Consider the following 23658-nt stretch of genomic DNA (forward strand, 5'->3'; position numbering starts at 1 on the left):
TCTGTCAGAATAAAGCCGGTACCAACTGAAAATCGGGCTCAGGACCGGAAAGAGGGGAGGGGGAACAGTGTCTCAAGGGGTCCCTGCCAACCCTATGGACCAGTTCAAGCAGACATAGTTTAAAACAGAGGAAGGAGGCAAATAAACAAACCTCCGATTGCTCAAACCTCTTCAACATTTCTTTGCCATTACGGCAGAAGTTGAATGAAGGCCAGAGGACAATTAACTTCTCTTTTTCTTTCCCTCTCTCCTCTAACAAGGCAGAGGTTTGACATTCTCTCAGCCCTGAAAGGATTATTTGTCATTGTGACAGCAGCACACTGTACTCTTGGACCAATTAATACTGAGGTGCAATGCGATACAGCTTTCATAGTCAGTGTGTGTATGTGTGTGTGTGTGTGTGTGTGTGTGTGTGTCTGTGTGTGTCTATGGGAGAAGGAGTGCTATATGTGGTCTGAGAGAGTGGTGTGGGAATCAGTGAGTACAAAATGCTTTCCAAATGTACTCAAGTCTAGATATGGAGACAAAATCCATGACAAAATGGAGCACATATAGTTTACACTCTCAGCACAATTTTCTCTGGCTGAAGGACCTGCATTTCTCATTATCTCTGGTGCAAGCCTGTAGTGTAGTGGGAGCTCTGAAAAGCCATGGGCCCAAACATGTACAACCCCTCCCCTGAGTGAAAAACACCTGTGTGTGTGTGTGTGTGTGAGAGAGAGAGAGAGAGAGAGAGAGAGAGAGAGAGAGAGAGAGAGAGAGAGAGAGACTGTGGAGGAATTAATGGTTCTATTGGAAGTGAAATCTGTATTATTTTGAGTCCTTTCATTTAATCCTATTATGATATCTTTATCTGTCATGATGTTTATATATTCAATGATCTACCTGCTACGCTTTAGCAATACAAATGTAAAATTTTGTCATGACAATAAAGCATATGGAATAGAATTGAAGTTTATTCCAATTACCAAAGAGTGTTACCAGCTGAACATGCTCTCAAGGCTAGACGTTGACAGCTTGAAAATTGATTGGTAATGAAAGATAATTACCAATTGTTAACATATTACATCATTCCTTCACTATTTTTTCATTTACAGTATTACACCATCACAATTACTTTCACAGCTAATTATGGCAAGAAGAATAAGAAGCATTCTGACTGACTGCTTTATATACATAAGAAAAATATACAGCAGAATAATGCTATATACATTGGGCTCCAGAATTAATAAAAATGGAGGAAAAAGGCTGCATATAATAAACAACATGGATAATGATCTATATTTTATATTCAAATATATGGGAAAACTATAAGTTTATTTCAATACATTTACTCTTACGTTTCAATGTTTTTTATTTAGTCATCTATTTTTTCTGAGAACCACAGGAGCCAAAATTATTGGCACCCCTGACAATTATTGTAAATAAAATTAAACAAAGAGAAATTGACAATTGACAATTTTACTTTCTTTAGATAATCTCATTCTGAAGAAACTACATTATGTCATTCCCTCACTTGCTGTTACACTAGAGTATAAAAATGAACTGACAAGCATGCAAAATCCCTTTGTCATCCATCAGCATGGGAAAAGCCAAAGAACGGTAAATGGTAAAGAGTTGGCATTTATAGAGTGCCTTTATCCAAAGCACTGTACAATTGATGATTCACTCTCTTCAATTGGGCTGACTCTCTTTGATAAGGTGAGGAGCACAGCTACCCGGGAGGACCTCCCAGCAGAGCTGCTGCTCCTCCGAATTGAGAGGGGTCATTTGAGGTTGTTTGGGCATCTGATAAGAATGCCCCCTGGGCGCCTCCCATTGGGGGTGTTCCAGGTATGTACACCTGGAAGGAGAGCCAGGGGCAGACCTAGGACATGCTGGAGGGATTATATCTTGCTGGAGAGAGGATAGAAAATGGATGGATGGATGGATGGATATTTTCCATCCATACTTTGGCTTCACCTTGCTTTGGATCTTGGACAGTTCCCCTTTGCACTCTCTGCTGTTGCCATCAATCTCATACAAGTGAATCTTGGTCTCATCTGTCCACAGGACCTTCCAGAATTCCATTCTTAGTTGTAACCAGCTCATCCCATTTTTGCTGGTAACTAGTGGTGTGCATCTTGCAGTGTAGTCTCTGAAGCTCTACTTATGAAGCCTTCTGCAGGCAGTAGTCACTGACACATCCACACCTGCCTGCTGAAGAGGGCTTTTGATCTGTCAAATAGTGTTTGGGTTTTATTTTTCATGATGGTGAGAATTCTTCAGTCATCAACTGTAGACATCTCCCTGGGCCTGCCAGGCCCTTGGCAAGTGCGCTTTACCAGTGCTCTCTTTCTTCTTAATTATGTTCCAAACAGTTGGTTTTGGTTACTCTTACTGTTTTTTCTAATTTGTCAGCCTCATAACAGCTAGCATGACATTAATTATGGAGTCGTGAAATGTATGAAAAGTAGTTTTAGTTTTTAGTTTCTGTAGGGTGAAGCCAAAATGTATAGAAATACTCTTTAATAAAACTGAGAATCACAACCACATGTGAATTGTTTGATTACAAATCTAAAACTGTGGAATACAGAGCCAAATCAATGAAAATATATGTCCCAAAAATTATGGAGGTCACTGTATGTAAGTTTACGCAACTGCTCCAGAAGAACATACAAACATGCTCACACTCATGGTCACATGCACAGTTGCTCGTATCCACGCAGACAGAAACACGCACAAAAGGGGCACGTGCACTCAGCACCGAAAGCAGGTGTTGCTAATGAAAACACTTGGAAGGTTCAGATGGCAGCTGCACAGCCGAAGAGGTGGGGCCAGGTCTTATTCTCAGTAATTCATCCCACTGTCCAGAGGAATGTACCTTGAAATTAAAACGTCTGGGGAAAGAACGTATCTAAAAAAGTTCTCTGAGGCCCGTAAGATTTAGTCATCTTCTTCTTTCCAACAGAAAGTTAAAGATAAAGAAAATGTCCACACACCTAAGAATACAGTCAGGTACTGTTGAGGGAAAGTGATACCACTGTTCCTTCAAACATATACATTACACGTAAGTGGGCTCTGATATTCTGTTGTTTGAATGTGAATGCGTGGGGTGGAAATGGCATTATTTGTCATGGTGTCGCGTTGTACCTGTATCCTATTGCGCGTTGTGTTAACATGATGCGGCAAGCTCCATTATATTGTTTTGCAAGCGGAGCCCATGCCTTCTGGGCTGGAGAGAGTTCAGAGCCGAGACTGAGTAATGCTGGATTCTGCGGTGCCTGGTGCTGGGTCACGATTGGAGCTGGAGTAAGGCCCCACGCCCATGTCCCAATTACAGGGGCACACTGGGAGCCCGAGGACGCGCAGCCAAGATAAACGGGCCGCTCGGCGGAGGCCGAAGCACGGAAACAGAGCGGCTTTGTGAGTGACGCTGCCCTCCACACCTCCGCAAACGTACACTATTATTCCACTCCCGCCGCAGAGAGAGGAGGGTGATGGACAACACTGCATTACTTAGAATCTCAATGGTTTTCAAATTACCAAAGCTATTGTTCCTCTTGTGCAATATTTACTAAGGAATATGGAAAATGGTTCCAGATTTTAAACTGCTGGCACATTTAGTAATTGCACTTTTAACTTTTCTGGAAGGGGAACATCATCCAATGGTATTACATTTCATTTGAAATGTAACTTGAATAGTAAAAAATACATAGTATAAAATTACGCATACTATAAAATGCAATAGTATAAAATGCTTTTCAAATGCAAGTATTAACATGTGTCTGTACTGTCCTATTAGTTGATTTTTTTTTGTCCAAGCTGACCACCCTATATCAGTTTCAAATATACATTCAGAGGCACTGTGAGCCAAAAACCTACTCAGAACCCATAGACATGGCCAAGCTGTGTATGTGTGTGTGTGTGTGTGTGTGTATGTATGTGTGTCACTGCTCCCATGAAGCAAGACGTCATGACGACTATAACCCGCCCTTGCACTCAATTCAATCAACCTTCCTACTGCCTCCAAGTCTATAGCCACCGGCTTTACAAAAGCAAAACATATAAGGGAGAAGAGAGGGAGAGAAAGGAGAAGAGGGAGAGATCAATAAATTCTCAGTGGAGATGGGGAGGATTCACTGGGAGTTCTCCAATAAGATGAAACACAAAGTGTTGCGAAGGGTGAAGCAAGACCAAATTAAAGATGACAAAGAAGTGATTATGTTAAGGCTGCTGGCCTGGGCCTGGGCCATGTTAGGGTGGGGTGACAGAGACTAAAAAGGCCCATAAATCTGAAAGCTAACAGCGCTTTCACGGACAGGGTTGACAGAGGTCACGGGTGGGGAAGATTCCGGGAGAGTCGGAACAATGGAGAGGGTCCAGCTGACTGCCGATTCCAGTAGACAGGGGCAAGGGAGGGGATCCCAGCGGACTGGGGCCGGCCACAGACACACGGGCCCAGCTGCGTTCCCCACAGGCCGGAGCTTTCTCCAGACCGGCCCTGACCCCACGCTGAGAAAGGAGGGAGGACCTCCTCGCTGGGTGTGCCAAAAACATCAGGCCCTCCGACTGCTAACCGCGCCTCTGCACCTCACATATAATTCTGCCTCAGACAGTCAGGATGGAAGTCTGCGAAACGCATCTGAGCGCCGCGGAAAAGGGCAGCCTCAGCCTTTCGGACGCATCCAGATGAACCACCGCGTCTCAATGCAGTTATGGTCGGGAATTTAATTCTGGCTGCGCCACTGTGGAGGGCCAGGGATTCCCACAGGAGGGACATGAAGCCAGCGGTAACGTCACCCCGAGGTGGAGAGCATATGTCACCATCTCCTGCTTGCACGGATGAACTGGCACCCTCCTGAACTGACAAAGGCAATAAAACGTGTTTGCAGCGACGACCGAATGTTCCAAATCGGGCCAGAGAAATCTCAACACTCGTGGTTTTCAGTACACACACGCCCAACATGCCAACGTACAACTGTAATGCCGAAGGTTAGCATAAGGAATGACCCCATTGTAATAAAATGGTACCATGCTTAGAGATTGATCCAGTCCAGCTATCTGAACAATGCAGCTTTCCCACCTAGTATGCTACAGTTTCCCCCACCAAGAGTCAGGCACACAATACAGAGCCAGGCACACATTACAGAGCCAGGCACACATTACAGAGCCAGGCACACATTACAGAGTCAGGCACACAATAGAGAGTCAGGCACACATTACAGAGTCAGGCACACAATACAGAGTCAGGCAAACATTACAGAGTCAGGCACACATTACAGGGCCAGGCACACAATATAGAGCCAGGCACACATTACAGGGCCAGGCACACATTACAGGGCCAGGCACACATTACAGGGCCAGGCACACATTACAGGGCCAGGCAAACATTACAGAGCCAGGCACACATTACAGGGCCAGGCACACATTACAGGGCCAGGCACACATTACAGGGCCAGGCATACGCACTTGATTAAGCCTCATTGGACATTCGGGTTCCGCTTCCATCGCCCGGCCCACCGTGGGACACACCCTCCCCGGTGCTGTTTACACAGCTGGTGACAAGTTTTGTGATTTTTGCGAGGGGCACAGGGCGGGGTGGGGGGGAGACCAGGCAGGTTTCCACTGAAGCGGTTGTTTACTCGCCCGAGGGGTGGCGAGGGACGGGCGTGGCAGGGCCGCCCCCCAGCCGTCCCGCTGTGCCGCAGCTCCTCAGCCTAATTGGGATTATTTGCAGATGAGCTGGAGCTGTTGCTGTTCCCTCTAGGGAAACATCTGGTTTGTTTTTATTTGCTAATTCTTCAAATTTCCTCTCTCCCAACCACTCTCACTCATGCCAGGTCTGAGTGCAGCCCAGCCAGCCAGGCCTGACCCGAGGGGAGACACCATCATATACTCCAACCGCCGCCTACCACTGCTCCACTATCAGCTCCGTTTTAAGCTCACAACTCTCTTCTTGCTGTCCTGTCCTCAAATGCACATAAACACAACGCACATAATCTAATTACCTCCTAACAACAGTTATCAAGTCCACATAATACTTTCCATCCTTTCTGATTACTTTCAAACAAAGGCAACCAGACAAGTTTATGTTCGTTTCCAAATGACACACCCATCAGGAATTTGTTATGTGGGGCTCCACGCTCAGTTGAGACAACTGTATGTTTCATAATGACGCACCAAGAACCCCAGATGGAACCTGGGCTGTGCCAGTGTCAACTGTGACCGGCAGTTACTGTGGCAACAGTATAAAAGAAGTAGACTTAAAATGTTTTGGAGAATGTGCAAGACAGTCCAGACTGTAGAAAAGGGAATGAACCAGTCGCTACTAAAACGATGGGGAAAATAACATTTTTTATGAGGTATGAAAAAATCTGCTATGTGGTTTGAAGTGTCAAGTGTGAAACCTCAACTGTACAGAAGTATCTACATCTGCAAGCCCATTTAACTCCTCCTCTATGTCTGCACAGCAGTCAATCCTGTTGATGGCAACAAGCACACACCACAGCAAAACTAGCCAGGACAATGATGAAGCACTCGTGAAACACAGTGGTGGACACTTGCTCGGAATGATGAGAGAGCTTACAAACATGTAATTTTCTGCGGCCTGATAAGAGAAATCCTTATATTACAATTTAAAAACTGCTTTAACAATTTTGTCACACAAACCTTTTGTACCCTGCAAAACACAAAAATAAGTAAATCTTAAGAAATATTAATTTATTCTTCTAGTCTTATACTTAGACTGATATTGTCAAATCGTATTTCTATTACTATTTTGCCAAATAAGATAAAAAGATTGCAGATGAGATCAGACAATTTTAAGATTACAAATTCACTTGAAAAGGTGGGAAAACTGGGAGCTGGAAGATTGGTGGTTCAAGCCCCAGTGTAGTCACAATGAGATCTGTGAAGCAGTTGGGCCCTTGAACAAGGCCTTTAAACCCCACATTGCTTAGTCTAATCAACTGTAAGTCACTTTGATAAAAAGCATCACTAAATAACTGCAATGTAACTGCAGAAACAGTGATATTTTCTATTCAAGAGGAAAAAAAAAGAACTTAAGTCTTGTTAACTCACTTGTTAATACAAGCTTTTGCAGTGAAGGACTGTAAGTCAGGGATGTGTGAGTAAAATGCGTCGTGTTTGCTGACAGGAAACAGCTGGAGGCAGTAGAGTGAAGGGGCTTTGTTCATGCCCCTAAAGCACACATTTCAGTCTGTGTTCCATACACAGACACACAAGTCCTGGTCTGTAAATACCTCGGCGCTGAGACCTTTCACCCCTCTCTTTGTACTCTGTCTCTTACTCAACACAGGTATGCGCTCCCAGCTTTGATGTTTATCCACTACTGTAACCTGTGGCTGTGAGCGAAAGCTGCTATTGTCAAAGGTCAAGTCTGTGTCGTATTAGAGCGCCAGGTCCTGCAGCGCGATTGGACCGTTTTCAGCTCCGAATTCTCCGGCAGGTTCGGGGATGCTTTCATTTCTTTTATGAGAAGGTGAATGTGCCAGAGGATGAACGCGTTAGTTTCTCTCCCCATCTCTCAACTTCACTCTCATTTTTTACTCTGCATCTCCTTCTTATTTCCTCCCCTCTCTGCATCTCACTCATTCCTTTGTCCGTTTCTCTTTCTCCTATCCCCCTCCCTTTCTCTTGATCTCTCATCCTGTCCGGCCCCCTCCCGAGCTCCTATCTCGGTGGATCTGGAGCTGACCTGAGTGCGGCCGTGCCCTACCTCTCACACCAGGCTGCCTGCTTCACGCTGCAGGCACTCTTCCACGTTGTATTTACCTAACCCCTCACACCAATAAAAGGCTGCGGTGCTTCTAGAATCCTCTGCGCTCACGGTGACCTGATGTCCACACCGCATCGGAACATAGCAGAGCCCATGCTGAGAACATAAAAAGACTCGTAAGAACCGGGCAGGGCTGAGGGCCCTCAGGGCTCAGAACCAGAGCAAACTATTTCTACCCCTCTCCACCTCTCCACCTCTCCTCCACTTCTCCACTTTTCCACTTCTCACCCATCCGCGCAGACACATACATATTTACCTACAAAGACAACACATACACATACACACGCAACCATTTACCTACATGGACACATACAAACACATACACATTTACCGACACAGACACACACACACACGCATATGAATGCCTCTACACACACACATGCCTGTGCACATATACATACATATACACATTCACCGACACACACACACACACACACACACACACATATAAACACATGCATTAATTTACATACACACACACAGCGGTACAGGTGCTTTGTCATGACTGTGACGGTGCAGGTGCTTTGTCATGACTGTGACGGTGCAGTATGCGCACACACACACACACATGCACACACACACCTGGTGGTACAGGTGCTTTGTCATGACTGTGACGGTGCAGTAGGCACACACACACACATGCTCACACACACACATTACATTACATTACATTATTGGCATTTGGCAGACGCTCTTATCCAGAGCGACGTACAACAAAGTGCATACCCATAACCAGGGATAAGTTCGCTGAAAGACCCTAGAGGGAAGTTACAATTTCAACTGCTACCTGTACAACAAAGATAAGGACAAGGGCCATTTTTTTTCTTTTTTTCTTTTTTTAAACAAACAAACAAACAAACAGAGCAAAAGTGACCAAAGTTAACTATCCAAACACTGCTTACCTAGCCAACTAAAAATACCAATACACAAAGCAAGTCACAGAGACAACAATTAAGGTTCACAGGGAGGTAGGGAGGGATGGGGAGAGGTGCTGCTTGAAGAGGTGTGTCTTCAGCTTGCGCTTGAAGGTGGGGAGAGATTCTATAGTTCTGACCTCAACGGGGAGTGCGTTCCACCACCGTGGAGCCAGAACAGACAGTAGTCGTGAGCGTGAGGTGGAGGTTCTGAGAGGGGGAGGTGCCAAGCGGCCTGTGGAGGCTGAACGAAGAGGTCTGGCAGGGGTGTAGGGTCTGATGATTTTTTGCAGATAAGCTGGGGAAGACCCTTTAACTGCTTGGAAGGCTAGCACCAATGTTTTGAATTTGATGCGAGCCATGACAGGCAGCCAGTGGAGGGAAGTAAGCAGGGGGGTGACGTGTGAGTATTTGGGAAGGTTGAAGACCAGACGAGCTGCTGCATTCTGGATGAGTTGGAGGGGTCTGATGGCGGACGCTGGGAGGCCAGCCAAGAGGGAATTGCAGTAGTCCAGGCGGGACAGAACCATCGCTTGGACCAGGAGCTGGGTCGAGTAGGGGGTGAGAAAGGGGCGGATTCTCCGTATGTTGTATAGGAAGAACCTGCGAGACCAGGTCACCGCCGCAATGTTCTCGGAAAGGGACAGTCTGCTGTCCATCACCACGCCGAGGTTCCTTGCACTGGGTTACGGCGTGAGTGTGGTATCCCCGAGGGAAATGGAGAGATCCAGATGGGGAGAGGTATTAGCAGGGATGAATATCATTTCAGTTTTACCTGGGTTGAGCTTTAGATGGTGGTTGTCCATCCAGCTCTGGATGTCCCTCAGGCAAGCAGAGATACGGGCTGAAACCTGCGTATCAGACGGCGGGAACGAGACGAAGAGTTGGGTATCGTCGGCGTAGCAGTGGTAGGATAGCCCATGTGCAGTGATCGCAGGGCCGAGGGAGCGAGTGTAAAGAGAAAAAAGAAGTGGGCCAAGGACTGAGCCCTGGGGAACTCCTGTGGCGAGGGGCCGAGGTGTCGATACCAAACCAGCCCAGGCAACCTGGAAGGAGCGACCAGAGAGGTAGGACTCAATCCAGTCCAGGGCTGTGCCACAGATGCCCGTTGCTGACAGGGCAGACAGGAGGATGGAGTGATCCACAGTGTCGAAGGCAGCAGAGAGATCTAGAAGAATGAGGACAGAGGAGAGGGAGGCTGCTTGTGCGGCATGGAGTGACTCACTGACGGAGAGGAGCGCAGTCTCTGTCGAGTGGCCCGATCTGAAGAAAAGAAAGAAGAAAGTTGAGTAGAAGCGGCTTGTTCGATAGTTTTAGAAAGGAAAGGAAGAAGCGATACCGGGCGGTAGTTCTGGATGATGGAGGGATCCAGGATAGGCTTTTTTAGCAGCGGAGTGATGTGGGCCCTCTTGGAGGATGCCGGAAAACAGCCGGAAGACAGGGAGGAGTTGACAAGGGAGGTGACAAATGGGAGAATGTCAGGTGTGATAGTTTGGAGAAGAGAAGAGGGGATAGGGTCAAGGGCACAGGTTGTAGGGCGGTGGCAGAGCAGGAGTTGAGAAACATCAGAGTCTGTAAGGGGGGAGAAAGTGGAAAAGGAAGGGATGGGCCTAGAGGGGGGGAAGGGCACAGTGAGGGGGGCGGTGGTTGTAAAGGATCTGCGGATGACTGTGACCTTCTCATCGAAGAAATCAGCAAAGTCATCAGCAGCGAAGGAGGACTGAGGAGGAGGAGGCGGTGCGTTAAGGAGAGAGGAGAAAATGGAGAAAAGTTTCCGGGGGTTAGAGTTCTGAATTTGTGTTTGATAGTATTTTGCTTTGGCAGCAGTGACATCGGAAGAGAATGCCGCCAGGAGAGACTGGTAAGTCATGAGGTCTGAAGCGTCTCTGGATTTCCCCCACTTCCTCTCTGCTGCGCGGAGGCTGGCCCTGGAGGTACGGAGGGTGTCAGATATCCAAGGACTGGGAGGGGATGTGCGAGGTGGCTTTGAGACAGGGGGACAGAGAGAGTCAAAGGCGGAGGAGAGAGGTGAAAAGAGGGTGGCAGATGCAGAGTCAGCAGGGAGTTTGGAGAAGGATTCGATGGCGGTGGTGATGGTGGTACAGGTGCTTTGTCATGACTGTGACAGTGCAGTAGGCACACACAAACGCACACATGCACACACACACACACATGGTGGTACAGGTGCTTTGTCATGACTGTGACGGTGCAGTAGGCACACACACACACACACACACACACACACATGCACACACACACATGGTGGTACAGGTGCTTTGTCATGACTGTGACAGTGCAGTAGGCGCACACACACACACACATGCACACACACACACACACACACATGGTGGTACAGGTGCTTTGTCATGACTGTGACAGTGCAGTAGGCACACACAGACACACATGCACACACACACACACATGGTGGTACAGGTGCTTGTCATGACTGTGACGGTGCAGTATGCACACACACACACACATGGTGGTACAGGTGCTTTGTCATGACTGTGACAGTGCAGTATGCACACACACATGGTGGTACAGGTGCTTTGTCTTGACTGTGACAGTGCAGTATGCACACACACATGGTGGTACAGGTGCTTTGTCTTGACTGTGACAGTGCAGTATGCACACACACACACACATGGTGGTACAGGTGCTTTGTCATGACTGTGACAGTGCAGTAGGCACACACACACACATGCACACACACACACACATGGTGGTACAGGTGCTTGTCATGACTGTGACAGTGCAGTATGCACACACACATGGTGGTACAGGTGCTTTGTCTTGACTGTGACAGTGCAGTATGCACACACACATGGTGGTACAGGTGCTTTGTCTTGACTGTGACAGTGCAGTATGCACACACACATGGTGGTACAGGTGCTTTGTCTTGACTGTGACAGTGCAGTATGCACACACACATGGTGGTACAGGTGCTTTGTCTTGACTGTGACAGTGCTGTATGCACACACACACACACATGGTGGTACAGGTGCTTTGTCATGACTGTGACAGTGCAGGTGCTTTGTCTCTCATGGGTGATGAGTGATGGGACTGTGCAGAGCACCACCAGGTGTGTCTTTAAGAATGCCTGCCCTGCAGACACAGCTCAGTCTGTGTAGGGTTTCACCGTGCTATGAGCTCACGTTTACACACCTCCAGCTATAAAACATACACATACCATTTCTGTATGGATCCCGAAACAAAAACCATGTGATTGAACATACACGCGATCACAAATGTACACCCACGCACAGACATACTGACACACACACACACACACACACACACACATATATGCACACAGAAACGCATGGATGCACGCACATGTACACACACACACACACACACACACACACACACACACACACAATATGAGAATATGAGAAGCACAAAATAAAATGCCTCATAAACACAGATCCTTAGAATGCCTTTCATCCAGGCGTGAGAGAAGCACAGAGGCACAATCCGGTCTGAGATTAGCCCTAACCAGTCCACTCATCTAAACGCATTGCTAATGAACAGTGTTCAACTGCATCCTCCGTCACCATTCGGCTTACATCATGTTGCATCAGAATGACAGAAAAGAAGGACCGCAATAAAATCTTCCGTTGACCTCTGACAAGGAAAAGCAAACAGAGCACAACCAGTGCCTGGAAATATTTCCTGTGGCCTGCTGATTCTTCTCCACTGGTTGTTGGGGAATTCCGTAGAAGGAAGAGGGACGAGATGGCTCAGGAATCTCGGTTGAGCATGGGTGAGTCACGCAGTTACACAGCGACTCAGTCATTCAGCCATTCCGGCTCATCCTGAACACCAAATTCAGCTGACCACTCGAACAAAGGGTGTCTGAGTCTGGCCTGGGCCCTGATTGCACCTCATTGTTATGGCGTCTGGCACCCCAACAGTGTCCAACCTGGGGAGGGACGGGGTCGAATCCTGTTCAGCTGGATCTATATTAGCTCGGTGAAAGTAAATATCTCTCCCAACTCTGAATGGCCGGGAGAGCCAGGCCTTCCATTAGTCTATTTGTTTGCAATACAAGTCACTATCTCTGTTCTCTCTCTCACCAGACACTTGAAATCTACAAACATCATAAAACACTCCCAGGAATTCAAACAAACACAAACAGAGAGAGCCAGAGACAATTACACACTCCTCTAACCCCACCCAGGCAATACCCCAAAACACCAAGGTCAATAGAAAGAACATTAACTTTTAGAGGAATTTGAAAATACCAGCCACCCTGTGGCATTATGGTGAATCCAAATTTACCAAAGACACCACAACACCTTGTTGCACAATGGGACCCCAGAGCACGCTGTTTCACACATCCCATTCAGCAGCTGGAAGATCAGAGAAAATATCACTGAAAATGAATGCCGGCTCCAACATAAACTCCATTTCTGTTGAAGTTTAGGTTAAACCAAGTCATACAGTTCTCAAGCACTGGAGCTAGCTCCAACAGGATCTTCAATGGAACTTGAGTTTAAGCTAAACCAAGTCAAGCAGTCCTCAAACACTGGAGCTATCGACCCTTGCCCTGGGGGGTTCTACCAAACGACAGGGTGGCACTCGACCAAGACACAGACACAACCCCTCCCATGAGCCCAGGCCAACGCGACAGAAGGAGTCTGACCTGCGAATATACGCAGACGTTTATGACGCGGCGGGGGGCCCAGCCCCGAGACTCCACCGCATTCATCCTCGTCATCGCAGTCACCACTCTCCAGGTCCTCCCCATCCTCACCGCCTCCCCGCTCCACAGCGCGCCCTCCTGGCCGGGCTCGCCACCGCCGTTCAGGAGCCGTCACCATGCGCAGCAGCTGTGAGGGAGAGAGCGGACCGTCAGGGGAACTTAGGGTAACACTTACAATGAGGTTATATGAATTGGCATCTACACTGATGAAAATAACAGCTCAAGCCAGGTGTCGAAACAGCTGATTGACAAGTTCAGACCAGCCCCCAGCTCCATGTGGTTTGATCAGCTCAAGCTATGTTTTGAAATAGTAGCTAGCTGGTTGACCAGCTCACACCCAGCTAGACCACCTCAGTTTTCAAGCTGATCAAGCTTAAATAGCTGGATTTTTTTAGGAGTTTAATGTAGATGTTAACTAACCAATTCCTAAAAAGTAAATCTGTACATCTTTGTTAGTGTATTTGTATGTCATAAATTCATGTTAAGAACTACATTAGTCAATGCCAATTCATATTGGACTGAAAAAAAACTGTTAATGCATTTGTTAATGGTTAACTAATTCTTAATTTATCCTATGGTTTGCTAATGTATAAATATTAATCTAAACAGAAAATACATTAGTTTGTAGTACTCATGAAAAGTTAATTTTGTGCTTAATTCATGCATTTGCACATCATTAATTCATGAATAACAACTATAAGTGCACACACACACACACACACACACACACACACACACACCTAAGCATGTACGCACAGACGCACACACACATACAAGAATATGGAAGCACTAAGTAAAATGCCACATACAGTACTGTGCAGAAGTCTTAGGCACCCTAGACTTTATTATATATATGTTTATTTTTTTGTGTGTGTTAGTGTAAAATAACACATTTGAGATTTCCAAATATTCATTTTCCAAAAGATTAAATTTTACAGAGACATTTTTGTATTTAATTTTAAAAAGTAACATATTACTGTTAGCAATTGACTACATAAAAACTTGATCAAGGCTGTCTGAGATCAGAAGCAAGGAGCCAACCAAAGTCTGCAGAAGAACTGTGGCAAGTTCTCCAACATGCATGGATCAACCTCCCTGCTGATTGTCTTATAGAACTCTTATAGGACAGCGTTGGCTATCTTAGAGAGAAGTGATGCAGTTTTAATGCCGAAGGGTGGTCACACAAAATATTGGTTTGATTCAGTTTTTAACTACTCTGTCAAATTGCTAAAATGTAATGTAAAATGTATAGTACATCTTTCATTGAATTATTTTTGAAAGAATCTTATCTGTACAGAATGTTATACAGGTGCCTAAGACTTGTACAGTACTGTAAACACAGATCCTTAGACTGAATAGAGGCACAATCCGGTCTGAGATTAGCCCTTAGCAGTCCACTCATCCAAACGGATTGCTAATGTACAGTGTTCAACTGCATCCTCCATCACCATTTGGCTTGCATCATGTTGCATCAGAATGCCAGAAAAGAGGGACCCCAATAAAATCTCTCGTTGACCTCTGACAAGGACAAGCAAACAGAGAGCACAACCAGTGCCTAGAAATATTTCCTGTGTCCTGATCGGACATCATGTACAGAGAGCAACTTGCTTTTACATTATGTTTACAGAGGTTAAATTACAAGCGATAACCTCGTCTGCCACGCAGCGAGCATGTACCATTTCCTGTTGGAAACAGACTCCACTTGGACCAACATTGTGGTTATACTAACTTAAGACAAACAACCTCAATCACATTCAAATTCATGGTAATGCAAAGCAAATGCAGCCATGAGTCTTTGGGCAGGTAATGATTACAGACCGTGCATAATGAGATATTCAGGTGAAGACTAAAACAGGAAATTCCACAGAGCACAGGAAACAGCGTTTGCCTGCAATACAAATGAAACTGGCAGAGTCTCCATCCCTCTCTGAAATCAATAGGACGACTTATCATAGCAATGGCTTCCAAACCACGCTGACAAGATGGGGATGGAGGAGTCCCACAACGTATGGGTCCTGCTGGCTTCATCGTCGTAACGGATGAGAAATAATCATTCTGAACAGACACAGATGGGAATGTGTATGTTTGTGCTGTTTACATGTGACCGCTGCTTTAATTAATCACGCTGACATCACCCCCATCCCCCTGCCAGCGTGAAGTCGAACTATGTGTTAGAAAAACAACAGCCAATACGCCCCCACCCCTGCAAATATTTCAACAAATGTTCACATCGGAGAAGCCAGGCCAAGCTTCTGTAATGTGTCTATCAGGGCCCTCCCTCTTTTCGATCCTACTTTAATCATTTCTCTCTGCCTTTCATCCCCCTCTTTTCTTCATTTCCTTCCTCCGCGCATGTGTGTGCATGTGCTTTCTGTTGTTGTTGTTCGGTTGTTTGTCTAATCAGGAAAATTGGGTTCAGATGGGCCTCGGTTTGGACAGATGTGCTGAGAATCAAGCCACATCCGTAAAAAGGCCCTTTGAGTCTGGAACTCGCCGTTTGGACTCTGAGTGGACTCTGAATGGACTCTGAATGGACTCTGAATGGACTCTGAATGGACTCTGAATGGACTCTGACTGGACTCTGACTGGACTCTGACTGGACTCTGAATGGACTCTGACTGGACTCTGGAGTCAGACTGAAGGGAGAGCATTCACGTGAATGCTACAAGAGCTATCCAGAGTGGGATTACAGTGAAAAACTACACAGGCAATAGCGCTCATTATAAACGATCATGTTAAAATCGAAAGGCTTCACTTTCTTGGCTTTAGATTTTCTTTCTTGTCCTGATTAACCATTCTTTTGAACATATGTTTTGTCAAAGAAGAGCACCTTGAAGCTTTTGTCTATCTTGATGAAAGTAAATGCATTTCCCATGAGCACAATACATTAATGTACCTAACTCCCCGCACAGTTCACGAGTAACTGACAACAGTTGTTTGTCCAACTGATGAAACCTCTGCTGGTACTGGAATGCTGAACACATATGTGCATATTACTGCTTCAGTTCCGTTCATCCAGACGTCTATTTATGTGCAGCCCTAAACAAACATCCTAACTATTAACTCTTGTGAAATGAACTGTATTCCATAACAAAATCAGGATTATTTTCAATAGCATGATGCCCTTTCATGAACTATTGACTTTTTTTTTACTGGTTTACATATCAAGGGAAGAATGTTTGGAATTCTAATTTCTGCTCAAAAAATGAATGGGCAGGGGGAGGCTAATTCCTTCAACTGGAGCTGTTTATATAATATCTGATTAAGCACAATGATTGCCACACACGGTAATTGTTCATGGCTAACCACATCCCTTACACAAACATTGCAAATAAAAATCTGTTGAATTTACATGAAAATGATGTGGACACAAAGAACATGAAAGATTGGATATATACACAGAGAGATGAAATTTCCAAATTGAGTTCAGCACTAGGCTAACACTGAATGGACTGGGCACATTTAAAATATGAAATAATGCATGGAACCTCTGGAATTAATGTAAATGCATGTTTCAAACAGTGCCACCGGGTGGAGGCACAAAGTAATAGAATTCTGCCACGCAACAGTAATGCCCCCCCACACTCACACTGAAGGATAAACATCAACTCCACTTCCTCAGGTTTATGGACTGTTCGAGGTTTAGTTTAAATGCAGTGAAATGTATTTTAAAGAGAAATAACACAGGCACATCTGCGCCAGAGGCCTTGGCGGTTTCCCCAGGGCTGTTGAGGCAGCTTCCTGATCATCATTGTCAGGCAGAGTGGCAAGATCCTGGACAGGGGTCTGGCCCACCAGCCAATCACACTTCTAAGGCAATAACCGTCACTGTCGCTGTCACCATGAAGACAAAGCAATGCGGTGAGAGGTACTCAAAAACAAAAACAAATTAAAAAAAGATTTGTAGCACATCTGTTCCCTCTTGGTCAGGATAAGCATCTGCCAGACAGAAGTCAACACTAAGAGGTTTCTCCCACCTGTCCCTGCTCCACTAACAGCTCCTAATTCTTTGTTGTCCACAGAGATGTTTGTGCCAAAACTGTCCTTGCATTCTGGGCACTGTGGCGTAATGCTGACTGCAAGCGCATACCAAAAAAAACAACCACAAAAGAGGATAAACCTCAGCTATGCAGTCCGGGAATCTCAGCTTGTAAAAAAGGGAGAGGGGGAGGATGAGGGAAGCGTCGCGGAAACCGACAAAAATAACTTGTTTGCAGAAATGAGGAACGCAAATTGAAAACGTCTCTTGGCTGCAGGGAAAAACATGTGGATACAATTGACCTTTCGTGTCCTGAAATGAAGGTACCAAAAAAAGAAAGGGACTTGTCAACCGCATAAAGACTTTGGGTTCAGGTGATTACCGGACCACATGGGACGCCGTTGCTGAAAATGGGATATGCAGTCACTGCGGCCGTGCGACCACAGCAGATACACGGTGTGCCTCACCCTCTGACATAAAACACAGGGAGCAGGTGGGGAATCCCACAGTGTGTGACGTACCCCTGTCCACACCAGACTAAACAGAAGCACACGAACCAGGAGCATGGCACTTTCACACAGCCCGAACCTGCAGTCACAGTGTTCAGCAGCGCAGGAAAGAATGCAACTCTCAGGAATGAGAGCAATGAGCCACTGAAGCCCAGCTAAGCCACATTTTCCCATTTGTTTCACATTACCCTTCATCAAAGGAAGCCTGTCACTGGATAACCTGCAGCACAGCAACCGGCAGCCCTTCACATGGGCCCTCGAAATCATACACTGCGGGCTCTGAGCCGGAATGGCTTCCCTCAAACTCTTCTCTCCTCTTCCCCCCCGTCCGTCAGCCAAAACCGCAGCGTAAAGCGATTACACGACGGAGGGGAGGCGGACGAGCACGGGGGACCCGCAGAATGAACTGCGGAGTTGACGAGGATTTGAAGTGCGCGCGAGGGCATGGGAAAGGCCCCGAGGGGAAAATCTACAGACGGCTGCACACACAGACTGCGGTCTGACATTCACTCCGCTGCGCAGTGCAGAGCTGTGCGTCGCAAAGAGCCCACGGGGCCCTGGGCGCAGGGCGAGACCGCAGCCCCTCGCAGAGCGGGAGGGCGCCCTCTGTCTGCGGGGCGATAGAGCGCAGGTTTGCTAGAGATGGCCTTTTGTTTTTCTTTCTCTGATGCTGCCTGACCAAAACCAGACTCCTCCCAAGAACAAGGAGCATGTCTAGGCATGTTCAGGACGGTCTCTCCCAGGCTTCTGGGACCCGTAGGCTGGACCTCAGGGCATGAAAGACAGTGGGTGTTGGTGATAATGGTGGTTGAAAACCTGCAGACACACTTGAACACTTTAATGAAAGCTTGGGTACTCTACCACAACTAATATCTACTGTATGAAAGTATTACAACCATGAACTGTGGATTTAGCCAGCAGGCACCCGGGATGACTGTAGCAAATAGGCTATGCGTGTACACACATCATCCCTTTGTCTGTGTAATCCACTATGATGTGCTCCAATATTTATACTATGCATGGGGTACGCCACTGACCAAAGTTAATCGGGGCAATCTACATACGCACACACACTAAAACTGTTGACCTGAGTGTAAATATGTGATGTAAACAGCACAGAGGGGATTACTGCAATACACACCTGAGGATAAGCATTTAAAAAGCTGCATTTTTACTGAATGACTCATGGAAATCTCCTCAGCAGGGCGGGAGGGGGGGCCTTGAGAACAGAGCTGTCCCCCAGCACTGCTCTCTCCCCACTCAGCACTATTCAACTTTTATTGAAAATGAAGTGCGCTGGGGGGGGGGGGGGGGGGGGTGACTGTGCACAACAATGCCCCTCTCTCTCTCCTAGGTCAATTTAACATGGTTTATTGTCATAAAATAAACACAGTATATGGCCAACATTTTTGTAATATAGCGTAGAAACACGTGTGCATTTGGACTAATGAACATAATGTAAACTTTCTCTCTCGCCCTCCCACTGCCCCCCCTCACTCTCTCTCTTCTCTCCCCTCGCCCACCCCTCTCTCTCTTCTCTCTTCTCTCTTCTCTCTTCTCTCTTCTCTCTTCTCTCTGTCGATGACAGCGTCATTCATTTCCTACCTCTAATTCCAATCAGGAAGGAGATAAAAATATGAGCAGATCCAGTAGATACATACAGCAGTGTACACACTCCCTCAGTTTTCACAGGAGCAGAGCCTGTTCAGTCGAACACCCTCTTTCAATATGCCTTTCTTTTTCAAACGGGCCTGAGTCAGAAGCCTCCTAACTCACTGTCAACTTTGTTCCACTCTGTCAATGTAAATGTCATTTGGCATTTGTTCAGCTAGAGTTTTTCTAGCAAGCACATAATGGAACAAGGTCGCAATGCGCTGACAATTACAAATGACTCTGCAGGTTTATATTAATATCTTACTAGGAGGAAAAATATGCCTCTGGTTTAAAAACAATGAGGTGTCTTTATTGGAAGGCCTTTGTTTTTTTGCTGTGAAAGCGCCTGATTGTTTACAGCTAAAAATCCCCCCATTACCAATGCAACCAATGATTCCCAAATCACATTACGGGAGCAGACAAGTCCTGCTTGTTTGCTGCTATTCTGGTTGACACGTTATCCCGAGGTTCCCAGAGTCATGTGGTCCGGCCTTCAAGCATCACCAGACCAACGCTGCGGTCTCATGATCACACCTACTGGGAATACAACCTGAGTGCGCGCACGCACACCCACGCGCACGCACACATGCACACACATGCACGCACGCAAACGCGCACACACTGTACAGATATACAACGCAGCAGAACATCATAACAATTGCTCACAAAATACAGTTTGTCGTACACTATACATACTACACACATATGCACACAGCACATTACAATGAAAGGGGAATAAAAGCAGCCACTGTCGCTCTGTTTCCAGAACAAGCTAAACATTTACACCCAGAAAGGGTAGAAACGAGCTGTGTTTACTGTGTGGTCTCTCCCACAGGCTCAGAGAGGAGAGAATGAGCACCGGCCCAAACACGCCGAGCTCCCTCGGCCCTGAGAAACACGCAGAAGAAAAGAAAAACGAGGGTCACACGACCCTCGCAGGATGATGACCCAGGAGAGACAGGAAACAGGAAATGTGCCCTTTGACCTGCTGTGGGGCTCCTGTTACACTCCTGCATGACTGACTGGGGACACGAACAGACTGCAGAACACACAGCCGCCCCCACCGAATCCACTAGCCTCCGTTCTCTGAGGAACCGACTGGCCTGTGTAAAAACAACCCTGGCCAAAACTTTATTCAAAATGAATGGAATGGGTTGAGGCAATATTGCACTCCTGAGAAATAAAACGCATGTAGCTCAGAAACCCAGAAAGGCACATAGCCCAGAACCCCCCTGTCTGCCCTCCCCAATCACCATTTTTCATTCTCCTTGTTATGAGAATGAGGTTCACTATGTCGTTCAAAGCTTTTTTAGATTTGTGTTAAGCAGGAGGCAAGCACCAAACGGTGCTGGCTGTGGACTGTTGTATCTTGGGTGAAGCAGTCTGTATTGTTCTGTGGTTGGTTTTGGGTGCTCTGTGCTGTGTGTGGTGGTCTGTGCCTTACAGGGTGAGAGTTGGAAATATGTAAATTCATCTTTCTCTGTGGTAATTACATCCAATGAGGGGGTGGAGAGGTGTGTAGGTGCTGGGGTACAGAGGGTGCTGGGGTAGAGAGGTGTGTGTAGGTGCTGGGGTGGAGAGGGTGCTGGGGTAAAGAGGTGTGTAGGTGCTGGGGTAGAGAGGTGTGTGTAGGTGCTGGGGTGGAGAGGTGTGTTGGTGCTGGAGTGGAGAGGTGTGTAGGTGCTGAGGTGAAGAGGCGTGTTGGTGCTGGGGGGAGAGGTGTGTTGGTGCTGGGGTGTGTTGGAGCTGGGGTAGAGAGGTGTGTAGGTGCTGGGGGTGGAGAGGTGTGTTGGTGCTGGGGGTAAAGAGGTGTGTGTAGGTGCTGGGGTGGAGAGGTGTGCTGGTGCTGGGGTGGAGAGGTGTGTAGGTGCTGGGGTAAAGAGGTGTGTTGGTGCTGGGGTGAAGAGGCGTGTGTTGAAGGCAGTGCAGTGTTTCAGGGCTGGGAGGTCTGTGGCGGTGGAGCGGGCTTAGCTCTGGTCTCCTCGCTGGGGGAAGGCAGGGAGTGACTCATCAGCAGTGGCACTAATTAGGAGGAAGAGTGCTCTCACATGCTCCGTGTGACCTCCTGACCAGGGCGAGGGAAGAAGAGAGAGAGATGGAGAGAGAACGCGAGTGACCAAATGAGTGACAGAGGAAGGAGGCAAAGATGTTTCGGTGAAACGAATTAGCTCTGAAATGGGATTCAGCCCAGGACTCCCACCCACACTATCGAGTCAGGCCCTGGGAGACTCCAAACACACAGCAATGAATGAAAAAATGACAGGGAAAGCCAGGGAAAAAGAGTGAGAAAACAGGAGAGGTGGGACGAAGTAGTGTTTTTGGGAGAGACCCCCTTGTCCCAGATGTTCCTCCTTCCCCCCCCCCCAGTCTGAGATCAAAGTACCCGGCCCCCCCGACCTGGTCCTGTTAACTGGGGGCCACGGTGTGGCTTTAATATGAGGTGTCAGACTTCATTTGAGGAGCCCGCATGGGCTGCCCCCATAAAGGAGAAGGGGACCAGGCGCATAACACACACCCCGGCTCCAGCAGACACACACACAAGTCCAGAAGAAGGCCGCTTGCGGGAAACGAAACTCGGTCCATTCTGAAAGCTCTGATAAATGTGGCAGAGGAGAGGAAGCCATTGGAAAGCCTCCATTCTGACAGCAGAGCTGAGGTGTGACTTTAGAGTCTGCATGTGAATAAGCCTCAGTCGTTGACTGAGGAGTGCCATTGGCTTTCATCAGCCTTGCTTGTGAATTAGAAGGAATCGCAATGCAAATTCAGGAGAGCCAATTAGGTAATTAGCAACTGACCAGAGACAAAGGGCAGCATCACAGCAGGAGTGTGTAGGCACGCGCACACACACACACACACACACACACACACACACACACACAATCCCTTCTAAGCAACTGTACTATACTCTGTCTCGTTTCAGATCCCTCAAGGTCTGGTTTTTTTCGGGAGAGATGAGTGTGACCCAGGTGCATTGTGGGACTGACCCACACCACAGAAAAAGAATGGACTGCAATATGTAACCATTCACAGAATCTTGTTGAATAGGATAATCTAAGCAGAATACAATGAAACTTTTGACTAATCTAGCTGTCTATGTCCCCATTACAAAGAACAGAAAACTGTAGAAACCATTACAGCATGTGCAGGCTTTCAGACTGCATTTGTAACACCGTAAATGGCTGTTCAAAGCACCAGGCTGCGGAATTGCGACTGTGCTGTGGAATGTGTGACATTGGGGATCTGGTTAATTTTCTTCCCAGAATTCTTCTTCTACCTGCTGGATTTTCCCAGCTCCTGGGTTTAATTAGGGTGGGAAGCTGTTTGGGGGGGGGGGGGGCACTAGGGCTGGACTCTGTCATTCACAGCCTAGAGGAAAGCAGGAGGCGGGGAGGTGAGAGGAGAGCTAGAGAGAGGTGTGCAAAAGAGAAAGGCTGACCCAGAGACATGTACAGTAAGTCACCCTGTCTGTCCAACCACAAGGTTTTATTGTCTTCTCTAAATAAACAATCACAGAAGACATTTGAGATCTGTTCTGTTTATTCTCAAAACTGGAGTCTAAAAAACAACTAAATACAACCACTTACATCTCAGTTACATTGTATCTCCCTGCAGACCCAATGAACACTACTGAGAACCCCACCACATACGATCCTAAATTGTTTGTATACATAGGAAAATAAACACACCAATCGAAGGGCATTCCCAAAAGTAAAGGACCTACTGGATACTACAGAACACTCACTCGTCCCCTCCCACCCTTGAAAAGAGTAACCTTATACTCCTGGTCGTTAAATGAATGCTCTTTTTCAATGTAGTCGGGACACAAATTCCCTTATGAGGCTGAGGGACTTGAGAAAGCACACAGACACGCAGACATACACCGGCGCACACACACACATTCATTCCCCAGGTATTCATCAATAGGGAAGCAATGCGGCTCTCTGCATAGCTCTATCGTCCTCATAGGGACCTGTGCATTCCACCTGTTTAGAAGGCATGGCACGGTATTAATTACCCGTTCGGATAGCCACCCCAAGCTTCCAGTAAATCAACAACGAGAGAAAGGACAGGGGGGAACGGGCCAGATCATATTTTTGGCACTCTACTATTATAAA

General features: G+C 46.9%; 1 protein-coding gene across 1 annotated transcript in view; it reads right to left on the minus strand.

Moving 5' to 3' along the window:
• Window positions 1-23658, minus strand: part of LOC133133682 (glypican-3-like) — an 89647-nt gene that overhangs the window by 3843 nt on the left and 62146 nt on the right. The window contains exon 7 of the mRNA XM_061249829.1: window positions 13343-13529. Within this exon, the coding sequence (XP_061105813.1) occupies window positions 13343-13529 (187 nt within the window). The remainder of the gene's footprint in view (window positions 1-13342; window positions 13530-23658) is intronic.

The sequence above is a fragment of the Conger conger genome, chromosome 7 (assembly GCF_963514075.1).
Source record: "Conger conger chromosome 7, fConCon1.1, whole genome shotgun sequence".
Taxonomy (NCBI): domain Eukaryota; kingdom Metazoa; phylum Chordata; class Actinopteri; order Anguilliformes; family Congridae; genus Conger; species Conger conger.